General features: G+C 43.0%; 2 protein-coding genes across 2 annotated transcripts in view; one reads left to right on the top strand and one right to left on the bottom strand.

Annotated features, from left to right (window-relative positions):
• Positions 1–5,930, top strand: part of LOC307065354 (zinc finger C2HC domain-containing protein 1A-like) — a gene marked incomplete at both ends in the record, with an annotated part of 36,157 nt that extends 30,227 nt beyond the window's left edge. Inside the window, 2 exons of the mRNA XM_079722160.1 lie at positions 5,156–5,790; positions 5,855–5,930. Coding sequence (XP_079578286.1) covers positions 5,156–5,790; positions 5,855–5,930 — 711 coding nt within the window. The remainder of the gene's footprint in view (positions 1–5,155; positions 5,791–5,854) is intronic.
• Positions 5,931–7,045: 1,115 nt separating this feature from the next.
• Positions 7,046–7,366, bottom strand: LOC307065482 (tumor suppressor candidate 2-like; the record flags this gene model as incomplete). Its single annotated transcript, XM_079722321.1, has 1 exon — positions 7,046–7,366. The coding sequence occupies one exon, from the start codon at positions 7,364–7,366 to the stop codon at positions 7,046–7,048; it is 321 nt and encodes a 106-aa protein (XP_079578447.1).
• Between the last annotated feature and the right edge of the window lie 9,913 nt (positions 7,367–17,279).

Raw genomic sequence — 17,279 nt, 5'->3', positions numbered from 1 at the left:
CACCCAGCTTTGAATCCACTGTGTAACTTTAGGCAAGTTGCTTAATTTCTCTGCACCTCGGGGTGCTCACTGCAAAACAAGTGTCATAACGATAGTTATGCAGGTTATCAGAGCATAAACTAGACGACGTCTCGAAAATGCCTGGCAGAGCTCCTGGGACGTGGGAGGCATCATTGAATGTGCTCCAGCCCCACCCCCAGCTGATGACAGTTCTCTGCACTTGTGGCTGTTTTCTAGTCTTCATGTATTTCCCAGGAGCATGGTCTCTCCTAGTGTGGTCCATAGACCATGTGCTTTAGAGACACCTGGGGTCCTTTTCATCACGCAGGTTCATGGCCCCCACCCCAGTCCAACTGAATCCTGAGCAGAAGGATGAGAATCTTCATTTCGGATAAGTTTCCCCAAGTGATTTTCATGCACAATGAAGTTTGGGAACCACCATCCTAGAAGTCCATATTTCTAATTGACGCCCACTTGGGTGAAGTAGAGGTGAGATTTATCTGTGCTTGGCAGCCATTAGGTATAGTTCCAGCCCATCAGCTCTGGGAAGAGGGCTCTGAGACCAGGACACTAACGGTCTGTCTTGCAGCGTTAGGCCATGCTGATTCTCCATTTTGCTGGCTTTATTAATACCCGAGGAACAATGTTCCCAGGTTTTTAATTAAAAATTCTCTAACATCCAGACCCTAATCATTTTCTAGGTTGGATATGGGCTTGGTAAGTAGCTGTCTCTGACCCCTACCTTTCAGAGAAAATTTAATAAGCAAAGCAGAAGCTGTTAAAGGGAATAAAAAGCTTTGTGGTTGAGAATAGGTCAATTCTGAGTATAAACAGGAAGAGGCCAAAACTCAGAATAAGACCAGAGGATCTAGGACCTTGCTTTCGTTTGTTAAGGAAAAGTATAGGGAAATGAATCAGCAGTCCGGGACAGACACTGAGCTCATGGCTTGGGTCTTGAATTGGTTAGATCTCAGATTGGCTGCGATAGAGAGATTGGAAGGATCAGGAGCTTAGACAAGAGAGAATTTTATTTGCTTCTCATGTAAAACTAGAGGCAGGCAGAGGAGGCCTGGGATGGTGGTTTTTCTCCACAAAGTTCTCGAGGACTCAGGCTTCTCTGGCTTTGGGTCCTGCTCTCCCCCAAATGTGGCCCACGTCCTCATGTTCCAGGATGGAATGCCAGTTGTCACATCCATGTTCCAAACCGCAGGAAAGGGGGAAGAAGGTAAAAGAGTATGGAGCAACTGACTTCTAAAGAAGGTTTAGAATCTGCCACACAACACATCTGATTACATCAGTTGGCCAGAACTCATTCACGTGGCCGCACCAAACTACAGGTCTAGCTTGGAAACAATATACTACTAAATGGATGATACATTGAGGACAGCTAAGAGTCACTGCCATCGGTTCTGCATCCTGGGAAACTTTGGACCTTCTTTTCCCAATGGAATGGTTATCATTCAGGTTCCATACAGGGACCCAGAAACCAGTCCTGGTATATTTAGAAGAGAAAACTTAAGACAATTTGCAGCACAAGTGCAAAAATGAGACAACCCAGAGGTTAACAGCAGTGGTAAGCTTCTACCTTCCCTGGGGCGGGAGGGATAAACGAGGAGACAGAGTTTAGAAGTCAGGGTTGGTTGGCAGAACTCGGAACCCCAGTCGGCCATTCCAGTGGGAGCTAGAGCCAGGAGATGCAGTCCCTGCCCTTGATGCCACCAGTAGCAAAGTGATCCAGGAAGAAATACGCTGGCCTTTCCCTTTTTCTGCCCCTGAGTCTCCTTCTAGTGCCTTACACTGGCTAGAACTGCCTGGAAGCCAGAGGGCAGGGACGTCTGGGAAATGTAGTTTCATGCAAACAGAGTAGGCAAAGAAGAGGAAAGTATGGATCTGAAAGCAAACAGGTGACTAGAGCAGCCCCAAATCCAACTTGTGGACCAGGATAAATTACTAATAATTGAGACCTGGCTAGACATTTTTTTCTGGATGAAAACTTTGCAAAACAAAAGTGTCCTTCTGTTGAAAGCAGGGACTTAAACAGATCTTAGTACAGCAGTGTTCACAACAGCGTTGTTCACAATTGCCCAAAAGTGGAAAGAACCTAAATGTGCATCAACAGGTGAATGGGTAAACAGAATGTGGTATGTACATAAAACTGAATATCATTTAGTCATAAAAAGGGATGAATTTCTGATACATGCTACAACCTGGATGAACCTTGAAAACATTATACCAAGTGAAATAAGCCAGACACAAACGAACAAATACTGTATAATTCCACTTATATGAGGTACCTAGAATAGGCAAATTCATGGTGACAAAAAGTAGATGTTACCTGGAACTGGGAGTTGGAGGACAATGGAGAGTTATTGTTTAATGGGTACAAAGCTTCTATTTGGGATGATGAAAAAGTTCTGGAAATGGATAGTGCTCATGGTTCCACAACATTGTAAATGTATTTAATGCCCTGAATTTTACATTGAAAAATAGTTTAAATAGTAAATTTAAAATTTAGGTAAAGCATAAAAATAATGAGGATCCCTCTGCTTCCCAAATGTATTTCCTGATTGCAGAACCCTTTATGTGGAAGGTATGAATGTTGGTAATCAAGCAACAGAAGCCGACTAATGGACAAAACAGGGGGATCCAAAGACCAGGAAGACTTCAAAACCAAAACCAAAACTCTGTTTCCAACATGTGTTGTGAAGTTTCAATAATACTTTCTTGGGGGGAGAAATGTTATTTCCCCCTTTTCCTAACCTGAAATTGATATGGTCATGAAGAGTAAGCATAACCCAATGAAAAAGCCAAGGCAAAATCAGAGGTTTACAGAATTGGACGTCACCTCCCTTTCTCTCTCTCTCTCTCTCTCTCTCTCTCTCTCTCTCTCTCTGTGCGTGTGTGTATGTATGTGTGTACATATATATATGGAGCATCTGAAGACTTGGAAATAGGTAATCTCACAAAGGAGTGGAAAAGAAGTGAGAACCCAGAAAGCCTACAAGGGATTCTTTGAAGAAGGGAAATGAGTGGGGGAGAAGTTCAGTTTCTGGGTTACCTGTTAACAAGGAGGGGGGTCAAGGGGTCAGGATATACTCGACTATGTCTAAAACAGCTCAGAAATGTCATCAAGAACAAGCACAGAAGATGGTTGTTGACTTTTGCACCCAGGAAGGTTATTGGCTGCTCAGTAAAGGCTGTTTCTGTGACTGGAAGGAGACTCTACACTGAAATGGGATGAGCAGAACAGTCCTTTCTGCATTGCTCCATTTGCTGGCTCAACAGAAGCAGTAAATAAACCCTATTCCCAGAACTATGCTGATAACGTTGATGATGGCGGCACACAAATTAGGAGGCAACCAAAAAGCCGTGTAAATTTCAAGCTCCATTAGAAACACGGGCAGAAAAAAAAAAAAATTAACATCTGCCAAATAGAAAAAGTCAAAATTGGCAGGGAAAGAAACTTTCTTTTTGAGATCCTAAGAAGGTACTGCCAACGTCAAAGACATGGGAGGATTCTGTTTCCTCATTGACTTTGTGAATCATAGAATTCTTGTAAAAACTCTCTTGTCAATATCTCCTCGAATCAGATATGTGGGGTGATGGAGGATGAGCTGCATGTTCTTTCTCCTGGAAGAGGAAATCATACAGCGTTTGGAGTAGAACCACAAGATTCCATTCCAGAGCTGTCTTCTATTTTGTCCCTTACATGTAATTTTTTTTTAAGAACCTCCAATAATATTTATGGCTTTGGCTTCATGCATACGTAGTTTTCTTTTGAAGACTCCACAATATAAGTTGTCTCTGACATGGAATTGGCATAATAGTCTTGTGTAAAAGACCTCGGGCCCTTTAATCCCTTCGTAAAATGTGTTGCATGCCCCAGATCAAGTCCAGGAAATGCACACATGTCTTCCTCTTAGTTGCTTGTGTTGAGGGGGATGATGCACAAGTGAAAACAGATATTTCTCATAAGTTCTTTTTTATGTCATGGCAGTGCACATTCTGGGTCTTTGATGATGGATGAGCCTTCATTTGTAAATTTAATGCCATATGTATTAACTTAGTTTCCTTCCAGGCATTTTGTATTAGTGAGCGTCACATATGGCTTTATAATGCTCCAATACCAGATGCCTGGTTGTTCTTTGATTCAATATATGCAGGAAGAAAATATGTAAAAGATGTATGGTTATGTATACCATAACTTTTTGGCTAGGTAATCGGTCAGAAGTTCCATCCTACCTGGTGGCAAGGGATTGACCTAGTTGACTTTTCAGGCTTCTGTCTCTAGGTGTTATGATCCTGTGGCATGTTTTCCCAGAGGTATTAAATTTGAAGAGTCAATCACTAGATGCAATCAAATCCACCCTCCCTCCCCCAAAACCAAACAGGTATTTTTAAGTATGCATCCATATACACATACACGCATTTCAAGAACAACAGAGTTCTCTTTGAGAATGGAAATATAGTCATTGATAAATTACATTACTGAACTCCAGGTATTAGTTACAGTGGAAAGTGAGAAATTGTAGGAAACTTTTAAAATCAGAACGTGGATTATGGCTTGAATTTAATTGTGTTGCTCAGGGCACTATGCAGGCTATCACTTGCTTATATTCAATTTATCTCTTTTTATATACCACCTCTTACTCTCCAAATGTTTCATCTATGCTCGTTGTGTTTTCTCTCATAAGCCCTTTGAGATCAGAGCTAATGTTACACAGTAGAGACTCAATAAATACATTATAAATAAATAAAGGAGGCTACGGCCGGAGCTGGGCGGCGGCGGTGGGTGCTGCCGGAGGAGTCTGGCGGAGCCCGAGGCGGTGGTGCTATGGAGTCACTGGAATGGAAGTGTCCAAGTTGGAGAACTGTTACCTTGCGAGATTTGTGGAAGAACATCCTTTCCAGTGGCATTAAAAAAACAGGGGGCTTCCCTGGTGGCGCAGTGGTTGAGAGTCCGCCTGCCTATGCGGGGGACACGGGTTCGTGCCCCGGTCCGGGAAGATCCCACATGCCGCGGAGCGGCTGGGCCCGTGAGCCATGGCCGCTGAGCCTGCGCATCTGGAGCCTGTGCTCCACAACGGGAGAGGCCGCAACAGTGAGAGGGCCGCGTACAGCAAAAAAACAACAACAATATGGACCTATTTGCCAGAAAACTGCCACTAAAAAACGGAAGACTTTTGATTCAAGCAGACAAAGAGCTGAAGGAACGGATATTCCAACAGTAAAGCCTCTTAAACCCAGGCCTGAACCACCAAAGGAGCCATGTCATTGGAGAAGAAAGCATGAAGAGTTCACTGCCACCATAAGAGCAGCTAAAGGCCTCAGTCAGGCCCTTAAAGAGGGTGGCACCACTTCCTCGCCTCCTCCACCTTTTTATGATCCTGATTATATTCAGTGTCCATATTGCCAGAGGAGATTTAATGAAAACGCAGCTGATAGACATATAAATTTCTGTAAAGAACAAGCAGCGCATATTAGTAATAAAGGCCAATTTTGTACCGATACCAAAGGAAACTCCACTTCTTGGACACAGTGTAAGCCACCTGCACTTAAAAAGTCCAGTTCTCCTTTAACCGCCTCATCAGGATCTTCACGATTACCACAGCCAAGTGGCACTAGCAAAATGGTTGTAGGTGTTCCTTCGGGTAAAGTGTCTTCAGTTAGCCGCTCTTTGGGAAACAAACTTCAGACCTTGTCTTCCTCCCATAAAGGGATAGCAGCCCCTCGCGTAGGTAAGATGGACAAGTTAGGCCCTCCACTCCGAACTGGAAGACATGTGCAGAGGTTGCATGACAGTGATGCAAAATCAGGCAGTGCCATCAAAAGACATGAGTTATTACCCGTTTAGAAATCCTGCCTCAAGTGTGCTCGCAAGCAAAAGAAAAACATATACTGAGAGCTACATGGCCAGGGTCTACAAGTAATTTTATTGAACAAATAACACAACAGCCTTCCTCGATTGAGGGCTACCCTTCCCCAAGCCATTCCTCACACGCTTAAAACACAGAGTTTGCACGGTAAGGAATTCTTTTCAAAAGTCCTTTCTCTGTAGAAATCAGACTCTGCCCCAACATCATGGACTGGACTGTTTACAAGCGTTCACGTTTCAAGTATTCCTTTATGATTGTTCTCTCCTTTTGGTCCCTACCCAGGGGCTCCAGTGCTTTTCTCTTACTGATCCTGAAGGGATGGGTATGCTGTAGGGCAAGGGGTGCTGGGCTCCTCAGAGCTACTGGCAGCAGCCCTAGGGTGCTGTCCCTACCACAGGGTCGCAGATGTGTACGGGCAAAAGGGGGGTTGGACACGGTGGGTGGGATGCGGCAACGCCCCCTAGGCACAGGCATCCAGAGCCCTTCCTGGTCCCCATCCTGTGCCCTCTCAATTGGGGTGGGGGCCAACAGCTAGTTGCAGTGGGGAGGGATGAGCCCAGCCTGGGGTAGAGGGAGAAGCCTCCCACACCTATTAACAGCCTGTCCATCCATCGGGGGTGGGGGGGAAACAGACGGGCAGGGAGGCAGGAAGAATCAGGCTTGTTCTGCCTCCAGCTTCGGTCCAACACAGGAGGAATTGAGGTAGCAAACGGCTGAAATGCTCCAACGAGAAGGAAAGGCAGTTCCCACTGTGTACAGCTCCCACACCCTGGGGCTGGAAGAAGGCAGACCTTGCTTGTAAAGCGCTGTAGCCTCCAGCAGCGCTGGGCCCTGGGCAAGCTTGCAAGAAAGCAGGCCAGGCAAGGGCACAGGAGCCAGGCGTTCCTGACCAGCACATGCCCTGCCACGCCCCTCAGAGGGATTGCTGGGGAAGGGGGACTGGGAACTCCGCCGTCAGCCCTCGCCGGCCACCGGCCAACTCCTGTCCACGTACAAACCAACACCCAACCAGCACTGTAGGGCGGCCCTGCTCACCGTTGAAGGTTCCGGGCCAGGGGAGTTTATTCAGGGTTGTGGGCCCAGCCTAGGTTCCTCGATGGAAGCCACACCTGGAGCCTGGGGGGTTCTTGCTGGGGCCAGGAGGTGTTTATACCTGCCACCCCCCAGGTTCACACCTCGTAGAGGATCGCAGGGAAATCCACGTGGATGCGAGCGGGGGGGATCCAGCTTCCGATGCCCTGAGGAATCAGGTTCTCATGCACCCGCCTCCGCTTGGCCTGCTTCTGCCTGTTCTTGGTGACCACTGTCTCCTCATAGAACTCGTGAGCCACATCCCCATCCTCAGCATAGAACATGGAGCCGCGGCGGCGCGTGACTCCGAAGGGGGGCACGACCAAAGCTTGCTCAGTGACAGCCGCCTCCGGGCCGCCGCCCCCGACCGCTGAGGCGAAGGGCTGCAGGCCGCGAGCTTTGCGGCCGTCGTCGCCCATGTTTGGGCCGCCGGCACATGGCAGCCACACGGCCGCTTTGCTCTCACAGGGCCGTCGGCGCCACCTTCCACGGGCTCCTCTGTCTCCCACAACATTTTTTTTTTTAAATAAGATGTTGGGGGTAGGAGTTTATTAATTAATTTATTTTAGCTGTGTTGGGTCTTCGTTTCTGTGCGAGGGCTTCCCCTAGTTGTGGCAAGCAGGGACCATTCTTCATCGTGGTGTGCGGGCCTCTCACTATCGCGGCCTCTCTTGTTGCGGAGCACAGGCTCCGGACGCGCAGGCTCAGTAGTTGTGGCTCATGGGCCTAGTTGCTCCGTGGCATGTGGGATCTTCCCAGACCAGGGCTCGAACCCGTGTCCCTTGCATTGGCAGGCAGATTCTCAACCACTGCGCCACCAGGGAAGCCCAACATATTTTTTTTAATGAAAGAAGAATAGGAAAAGGAAAGATGAGAATTAAAAGATACAGTGGAAAAAGGAATGGGGTTAGTCCGCAAAATGTGTGGCATGAGACCCTGTAGATGGACTAGCGCCGGGCCACAAAGTGGAGTTTGAACTTGTTGTAGGAGCCAAAGTACAGGAGAGGATAGGAGTGGTTACCTGATTCATGATGTCTAAAACAGAAAAATATATCACTTTCTCTGTGAAAGTACAACTAGTTCTGAGGCCTCAAAAGTTCTTTGATTTCTCATAAGGAGACACCGGATGACTTGTTAACTTCTTAATTAACATCCCTACTGAGTCCATACTAAATATGGCAATGGATTTCATAGGGTGTTTTTTTTTAAGATGCCCTCAATGCAGGCCTATAACATGACATCCTGTGATCCACCAAAACCAGTTGTAATGTGGGTGTGTTATGTGTAGCTATATATATTGTCTGCTTTTGTTGTAAGCATGTAACATGTACATATTCATTATTCAGATTTAATCCAGGGATAGATCTTCAAGTATCTAAGATGCTAGCTCTCCATCCTGGTTGCCCATTAGAAAGAAGCATCTGTGGAGCTTTCTAAAAATGAACACGTCAGGGTCCCTCCCTGAGATTTTGATTTCTTTAGTTTGGAGAGTGGGATCTGGGCATCTGCCATTTGGTAAGTTTTAAGAGTGATGCCTATGCATAACATGAGGATCATAGAGGAATTGGTGAATTGCTATCTTTTCAGCTAGATTCTTTAATAAATAATGTTTGTCTCAAAAATAAATAAATAAAAATTAAAAATAAAGAAAGAAAGGAGCAAAAGACTAGATGAACGTGGCTACAGATTCAAGATGCCAACATTTACATTACAAGATGTGACCTGAGAAATTTAACAACTGAGGATGTTCCCACTTCTTCCTTGGAGGTCATTCATTTTCCCCTCCTCTGGCTTCCATGAATAATATAGATGTTTAATTTTTCCCCCTTTGGTCCTTTGCCCTTTGAATCCACCCCAGCAAAAACGCTCAACTCTATGGCACTAGAAAATGCTGTGAAGAGCTTTACCATGTTCCAACATTTGTGTATTTATATACTTATTTTATTCTTGGTCTTCGTTTGAGCTTTTAAAATTTTTCTCAGTTTCCACTGTCATTTTCTACATGTGTTGTCTTTGCCTTCTTTTTGACAGCTAAGGTACCTTTTTTTTTCATAAATTTTGTTTATTTATTTTTGGCTGCGTTGCGTCTTCGTTGCTGCCCGCGGGCTTTCTCTAGTTGCGGTGAGTGGGGTCTACTCTTCGTTGTGGTGCGTGTGCTTCTCATTGTGGTGGTTTCTCTTGTTGCAGAGCAGGGCTCTAGGCATGCGGCCTTCAGTAGTTGTGGCACAATGGCTCAGTAGTTGTGGCTCACGGGCTCTAGAGTTCAGGCTCAGTAGTTGTGGCGTGTGGGCTTAGTTGCTCCGCGGCATGTGGGATCTTCCTGGACCAGGGATCGAACCCATGTCCCCTGCATTGGCAGGCAGATTCTTAACCACTGTGATGCCAGAGAAATCCCTAAGGTACCTATTTTAAATGAGATGCTCCTAAAATACAGGTCAAGGACTCCCTACCTGTAGAAAAATTCTCTAAGGATAACATAAGGAACTAGTGGCAATGGTTATGTCTAGGCAGTGTAGAAACGTGGAGGAGAGTGTTTCCTTTTCATTCAGTAACCATCTGTTTGAATCATTTTTGTCCATGAGCGTGCATTGCTTTTATAATTTATAAACTGGTTAAAAAATAAAATATCTATACTCATCATGGCATTTCTAGCAGGTCTTAAAAGTTTTAATGAAATATGAATGCAGTTAGTTTATGCATATGTTTATTCTAAACAAATGAACAATCTCATTGTTCTAAAATACTACACTTAATGAATCCAGTATTCCACCTTTTGAAGCATCTTATAGGTATCTGAGATTAAATACTGGTCAGTGATTCCTACTGGGGTACGTTTATGGGTGGAAGATGACTGAGCTGCTTTTGTATCTGTAGCTTTCCGCTTTGAATGACACACCCCCAGTGAGCATTTTAATAACACAGGAAGTGTTTCCGTCAGTGGGTCAAGAGAACCACTTCCATCACAGCTTTCCGTATTTTTATTCATTTTCTTCACTCGTGGCGGTGTTCACACTTGGAACCCGTTTCACATGCTAAGGGTCCTCCACCTCGATTACAGCTTTTTGTTAATTCTTCACATCCCATGGTCCCACCACATATCACTCTTTGCATTTCCAAACTTTCTCTTTCTCTTCAAGGTTTTCATGTCATTTTGGTCCCAGGGTTTCATTCCCATCTCAGTCTATCTGATCCTGCCTCTAACTTGTCATTAGCATTTCTACTCTGGCTTGTTTGTTTTGAGTTTCTGCAAATGGTTCAACCATTGTCAGGCATGTTTTAACCTTCAAGTAAATAAATGTCTGCCTAGAAGTGCATAAAGTTATTTGACTCTGTAAAAGAATGCTCACAAATACATGCTGTTCTTCATAAACATTCTGTGTTACTGTATTAAGTTGATAATTGGTAAGATATGTTTAAACTTGCACATTGTAGAAAGTGTAAGTTTAATTCCCAGCAGAGTAAGTATATAAATGCTCAGAGTCATACACGATTCTATGAAGATGCACTGTTTATCTGTAATCTGTAACATTTAAAAATTGGCCAAAAAGGCTGAAAGAGGGTTCTTCCTGTTTTCCTCTAAGAGTTTTATAGTGTCCCATCTTACATTTAGGTCTTTAATCCATTTTCAGTTTATTTTTGTGTATGGTGTTAGGGAGTGTTCTAACTTCATTCTTTTACATGTAGCTGCCCAGTTTTCCTAACGCGTGTATGTGGAATCTAGAAAAATGGTACAGGTGAGCCTATATGCAGGGCAGGAATAGAGACACAGCCGTAGAGAATGGACGTGTGGAGATGGGGTGGCGGGGGAGGTGGGATGAACTGGGAGACTGGGATTGACATATACACATATCTGTATAACAGATATGTATATATAGCTGTTATATATGTATATATATCTGTAATATATATATTACAGATATTTTTATATCTGTAAAACAGATAGCTAGTGGGAACCTGCTGTGTAGTACAGGGAGCTCAGTGCTCTGTGGTGACCTAGATGGCTGGGATGGGGGGTGTGGGAGGTCCAAGAGGGAGGGGATATATGTACACATTATAGCTGATTCACTTTGTTATACAGCAGAAAGTAACACAGCATTGTAGACCAACTATACCCCAATTTTAGAAAAATAAATGCATAGTAGGTAGTCAAAAAAAAAGTGTGCAAGAGACTGGCTACATGATCCCCTTCCCCAGTGATCCTCCAACTTCAGTGTGCATCAGAATCACCTGAAGAGCTGGTCGAAACACTGATTGCTGAACTACTGATTCGGTCGGTCTTCAGGGGAGCCTGTGAATTTTCCTTTCTAACAAAATCCCAGTTGATTCTGATTCTGTTGATCTGGGACCAGATGTTGAGAACCATCTCTATCCCAGTTCTCCTCCTGAGCACACAGAAACACTGCATTTCCCAGCTGTGCTTATACTTACGTTAAGACCAGATGACTGGGTCTGGCCCAGTGGCATGTATATGCCACCTCCAAATTGGGCCACACAGCTCCCTGCGTCGTGCTCCACTCTCTCTCGCCCCTTCCCTGGGCAACAGTGGAGACTTTGTATTCAAGATGGTGGCCTGCCGAGATGGAGGGTCCCTAGATCTGTGAGTTTGTGATGGAGGAAAGCTGCCTTACTCACGTAAAGCTGTCATATGAAAGAAGAATAATCCTTTGTTATTTATATCAAGTCATTGAGTTTCAGGGCAGCATTGCCTAACTCACCCTGATATACATGACTTCCACGTGGTCATGAGATGCACCAGTTGCCCAGCTCTGAGGCAACTTTTACTATGCAAGTTTGAGAGATTGAATCAATCTACCATCTACGCTTCCCCATCCAAAAAAAAACAAAAATCTATTTAAATTGACTTATATGTACTTAGCTTAGAGCCACATGTCTGTAGGCTACAAAGAGATTGTTGCTAATCTTTCAGAACATCTCCTAAAGCCACTTTGGTACATTTTGGGGTGATGATCTTTCATCTGAACTTTTCCAACTGCCAGCTCCTTGGACTCAATCACTATTCTTACACTCTCAAAATGGTTCTACGCACACAGCCGTTACTTCATGTTGAATGAAACCAAGGCCCTTTTCCTCTCATTCAAAGCACATGACTGGGCAGCTCTTCCTTGTCTGCCTCTGTTCCTCCTCTACCTTGTTCTGCCAGTGAAGTCATCCCATAATTTCTTTTTATTTCTTCATGAAAACTTCCTTTTAATTAAAGAATAGTTGGTTTACAATGTTGTGTTAGTTTCAGGTGTAGAGCAAAGTGATTCAGTTATATAGATATAGATTTATAGAAACACACACACATATACACGTCTATTCTTTTTGAGATTCTTTTCCCTTATAGGCTATGACAAAATATTGAGGATAGTTCCCTGTGCTATACAGTAGGTCCTTGTTGGTTATTTTATATATAGTGGTGCGTATACGTTAATCCCAAACTTCTAATTTTTCCCTCCTCCGCTTTCCCCTTTGGTAACCATAAGTTTGTTTTCTATGTCTGTGGGTCTATTCCTGTTTTCTGTATAAGTTCATTTGTGTCATTTTTTAAAATTAGATTCCACATATAAGCAATATCAAATGATATTCGTCTTTTTCTCTCTGGCTTACTGACTTGACTGGGGCATAGTTTCCCCTTAGGCATCTTCACAGTTAAGGTTGATGGGCCCTGAGTGACCCACATCCTTCATCGTGGTTATAAGCCTCGAGACCCTCCCAGATGATCCCTGTTCCTTTACCCCATTGCTGGTGATACTTTGCTGAATCTGACCCACCCCTTTCTCTGGACTCTGCCTGGATGTGCATGACCCCTTCCTGTCCCACCAACCTTGAAGAATTTGACCACTTGCCTACTTGGGTATCTGCCAGGCTCTGGTACCCCATTTACTTGTCAGTTCTCCTGTCCAGACCTCCACACACAGCGCACTTCGTGACTAAAGTAGACTCTAGTCAAACTCTCCTCCTTTTTCATGCAAATGTTATATCATTGCCCCTATTAATGTCTCCTTCACACAGAAGTGAACCAAAAGCAAAGATTTTTCCCAATTATACCTTATGATAACTGCACTTCCCTCAACCCTTTCCTGGCATACTACCCCACACTACCTTACATGAAATCAAAGCCTCTAGATTACAGAATATAGAAGTTTCACCTTTTAAAATGGTGTTCATTGCTCTGTTGATAAGTAATCATACATTTATTGAAGAGAATGTGGAAATTCAGAAGAGTACCAGCCTCTATCTAAAGACAATTTCTTTTATGTTTATTTTATTGCCATGTCATTTAAATATACCCGGCTACTTAATATTCTGTTGCACATTTAGGCCATCATTTATTCAAATAATCCAAGCAAATGTTGCTTCTGATTTTCTTATTATTATAAATAATGACAGGCTGCACATACCTGGTAATATTTCTAGATCTACCAAAAATCTATTTCTAGGTTCTTTGCAAGGGAATCCCTTGGTATAAGTGTATGAACAGTTGATGTAAATACTACAAGAAAGAGCTAAAATATTAAAAGTGGTTGTGTCTGACAGGAAGTTCACTAGATGGGCAGCAGTGGGCAGAATGCTTTTGTCAGTTATAAGCACTGCATTTGACTTTTTCTGTTTGTGTATTATTACAATTAAAAATAAACATTATAAAAATTATTTTATTTTTTCCCAAGTGAAGTTATGCGCTCAAAAAGGTGTATGAACACTTTAAAGAATTCATATTACATACACATATGAACAAACTGCCCTTCTGAAAATTTATAAAAATTTACCCTCCCATCAAAAATGTAAAACATTTACCTTCCTGAAAAAGCCTCTACAAACTAGGTATTTCTTTTTCCTTTTAAATATTTTCTAATTAGCTTTAAAATGACAAGCAACTTTTATCTGCATTTATCTTACTGATAAGGTTGAATTACTTTCCTGTCTGATTTACGGTCCATTTGTATTTCTTCTTTTGGCTGTCCCTGTGACATCTTGTCCCTTTAGAAGGTGGTTTCCTTATACTAGTGACATGGCCATGGCTTAAACGTTTGGGTAATTCTTCTTTTGGAATGACCATCAGAGTCCGAGTTATTTTTTCTTGGATATTCTTAGGACCAGTTAGTTATATCATCAAGTTACGGACAAATTGCAGAGCAACTGCATGGTGATAACCTCAGTTTTCTTTTGTGGTTTTAAACCATCCATGACAGGAACTGTCAAATAGGCATTCCAGTTACCTGTGGAGCCACGAGAACATGAACAGAATAAATACGTGGCTCTTGAAAGCCACCACAGTCGTTTGACTATATCTAGTATGGAAGGCTTCTCACTACATCCACCTCATCATTTTATAGACTTCATATTTAATGTATTTATATTAATTAAAAGTTGTCCATTAGTCTGCATGTCAGTCTGTCATGCAACCTTATACACATAGTCTTATACGTAGCAGACACTTAGAAACTGGATCAAGATTGAAGACCAAGCATATTTTTGACTAAATGTCATTCATCCTAAGGATTTTTTTCTGTTTTATTCATCGTTGTATTCCAGGCAGCTAGAAGAGCTCCTAGCACAGACTAGGTGGTCAACAAATATTTATTGACTAAATGAATACATGATGAAAATATAAATGAATGAATGAACAAACCAACACTTCACAATTGGGCATCAAGACCCAAGCTTTGTTTACCTTCTTTTGTTATACAGCACAAGATGGCAAATGCTTTTGAATAATGCAGGTGACAAATACACGATAGAGGCTGAATGGCATTAGAAAAAGGGCAAGCTTCACTTCTAAACTTTGGCTCTGTGCTCTCAGGGAATTTACAGTCTAGTGAGAGAGAGAGAGAGAGAGAGAGAGAGACATTAATCAAATGTTCCTACAAATAAATAGGGAAATAACAGATTTTAAGTGCCAGTCGTATAACAGGCTTACCTGGCCTGGGTGTTCAAGGATGGCTTCCTTCTCTGAGGAAGGGGTATTTCAACCTCATATGGCAAAGGAGGCATTCTGAACACAAATTCAAAGATGAAAATGCATTGGAGAAACAGAGGAAAAAACAAGTGCCAGGAAGCTCAGAGAGAGGTGGAGAGTGTTGAGAGATGAAGCTGGAGATAAGGTCTTTGTAGCTCTTTGCTATGTGATGAGGGAGAGACACACTGACCCTTACCAGCAATAAGGGCTTGGTGACACCTACCTGGTAGGTTTATTTTGAGGATAAAACGTATATGTGTAACTGCCTAATGTCTGGCCCATAGAAATTCCCAGTTATGGTCATTTTTTCCCTCTTTCTTTCCTTTTGTTACCTATATCTTGAGTTCATTAAGAGCCAGAACTTGGTCTTCTATTTCAGTGGGTAACCCCCGCCGCCCCTTAGCACCTATCCTGGTGTGAACTGCTTGGTAAATGTTCAATAAATGACAGCTGGGGTTACCATTAGACATCTGATACTTTCATATGTGGAATTATGCACCTTTGTTATCCATTTGGGATTTGGGATTTGATTGTGTGGTTTGGACATGGTTTTATTTTCCAGCAAGTGGAGTGTTGGTTATTTCAGAGCTTCAAAGCTTCTCTAAGATTTAGAATGATGAAAAAATGTAATCTGTATATATTTAGTGGCAACATATATTTGCATCACAGCATTTTTCTGATAGCTATCAGAAAAGCATATAAACAGAGATTAAATGCATGCATAAAAGTAAAAATATCCTTTCACCAATAATTTGCTGCTCCAACAACAAAGCAATAATTTAGAACTCTAACCTTGTAATTCAGCTGATTAGAGGAATCCAATTCTCTCTTTATTTCACGTTATGTTGTATCTAATTGATGGAGAAGTCTAAGCGAATCAATATGCCAAAAACTGACCGAGACAAACTCCATTTCTTTTGTGTCTAGATGACGTGTATGCCCAGTTGGCCCAATTTTCAAGTGAAAAATAAAAAGTCTGTTTTATTTTTTCCAACTGCCAAAACTGCGAACTAAAACTGGGTTCTCCCTCTTTCTCTCTCACATAATTACATAATAAAGATCCCACATTCCAAACTTCGCTGACAATTCTGTTGACAATACACAAGATAGAATAGAATGCATCCCAGCCTTCCTTAGCTAGATGAGTCTAAACAATTGTAAAAAACAAACTTTAATCAGATTTAATGTACTCAGATCCAACCAGATGCTCACAGCAGATCAGAGGAGAAAGAAGACACAAAGCGTCACCTTTTATGGCATGATCCTACATGATTCCTTTCTTTTTTTTCTGATTATTGATGGTAGATACAAGATAATATTTATACTCCACATATTACCCACAAGTGCTTTTTTTTTTTTTTTTGGTCTTTTTCATCCTTCACTTTTTATTAAGAAGTTAAGTTCCTGTTTATCTTACCCCTCAGTTCTTCTTACAGATACAGTTTTGTGTACTGGCCTATTCATAAATTATTAATGTCACATTGGAAAAAACCTTTCAGAAACAGGCCCTCCTGACACGGAACTACTGGTAATTTCAGCCAAGCGTCACTGTGCCTGAAACACACCCAGCTCTGCCAGCGAAGAAAGCCTCTGAATCTCTTCTTCCGCTAGTGAAACAATTAACTTTACGTTCCATTTGCCAACTACAGTGCCCACCTAAGTTGATCGTGTCTGTTAAACCCATGTCAGTCTTTTCAGACTGCTCTCAGGGGAGAGTCAAAATGTATAGCCAGGCTCCCGCGCTTTGGGGTAGAAATGAAAAGATTTGCATTCACCGAACAAGAAAATGGTATTGCTGGCTGTCAGTCTGTAAGGAAGAGCTTTCCTCTCCAACGTTGCACAGCAGGTTCTGCTCAAGTCCCTGAATGTCAGCTCATGCCTCACTGTTGAGCAAGCATCTTCCCCACCTAACCTGGCAGGCAGATGTGTCTGACATGAAAGCAGGCTGCCCTCAGATTGAGCAGGCAGGATGTCCCAAATTGGGGGCCAGTTCTGTTCAACTGAGTAGGTTGCGCTGCAGCTTTCTCTAGTGGGAGTTTACGATCAGATTTGAGATGTGCCTTCAATGCCAAGGAAATCAAGCGGGAGAATAGTCTGACAGAGCTGGCTTGTGTGTGAAGACGTAGCGAGGGGCACATCATTTCTCCCACTGGCATCCGACACCCCTTCCCTTCTCCCTGCCGCATCCCATCCAGCATGGAGACCTGAGTGGGCCGATACAGTGGTTATGAAGGGAGTTGGGATTGCTTGGAGGAGAGGGCTTGGAGCCCCAGGGCCCCAGAAAATATCACAGTTGGGACCTATAATCTGACTGCGCATGGGGGTGTTTTGCATTTCACATCTTCATCTGGCTTCTAGCAGCACACATCTGG

The sequence above is a fragment of the Hyperoodon ampullatus genome, assembly GCF_949752795.1.
Source record: "Hyperoodon ampullatus genome assembly, chromosome: 17".
In the NCBI taxonomy this organism is placed as follows: domain Eukaryota; kingdom Metazoa; phylum Chordata; class Mammalia; order Artiodactyla; family Ziphiidae; genus Hyperoodon; species Hyperoodon ampullatus.
Note: the sequence above shows the minus strand (reverse complement) of the source record. Positions and strands in the feature narration are given on the sequence as shown.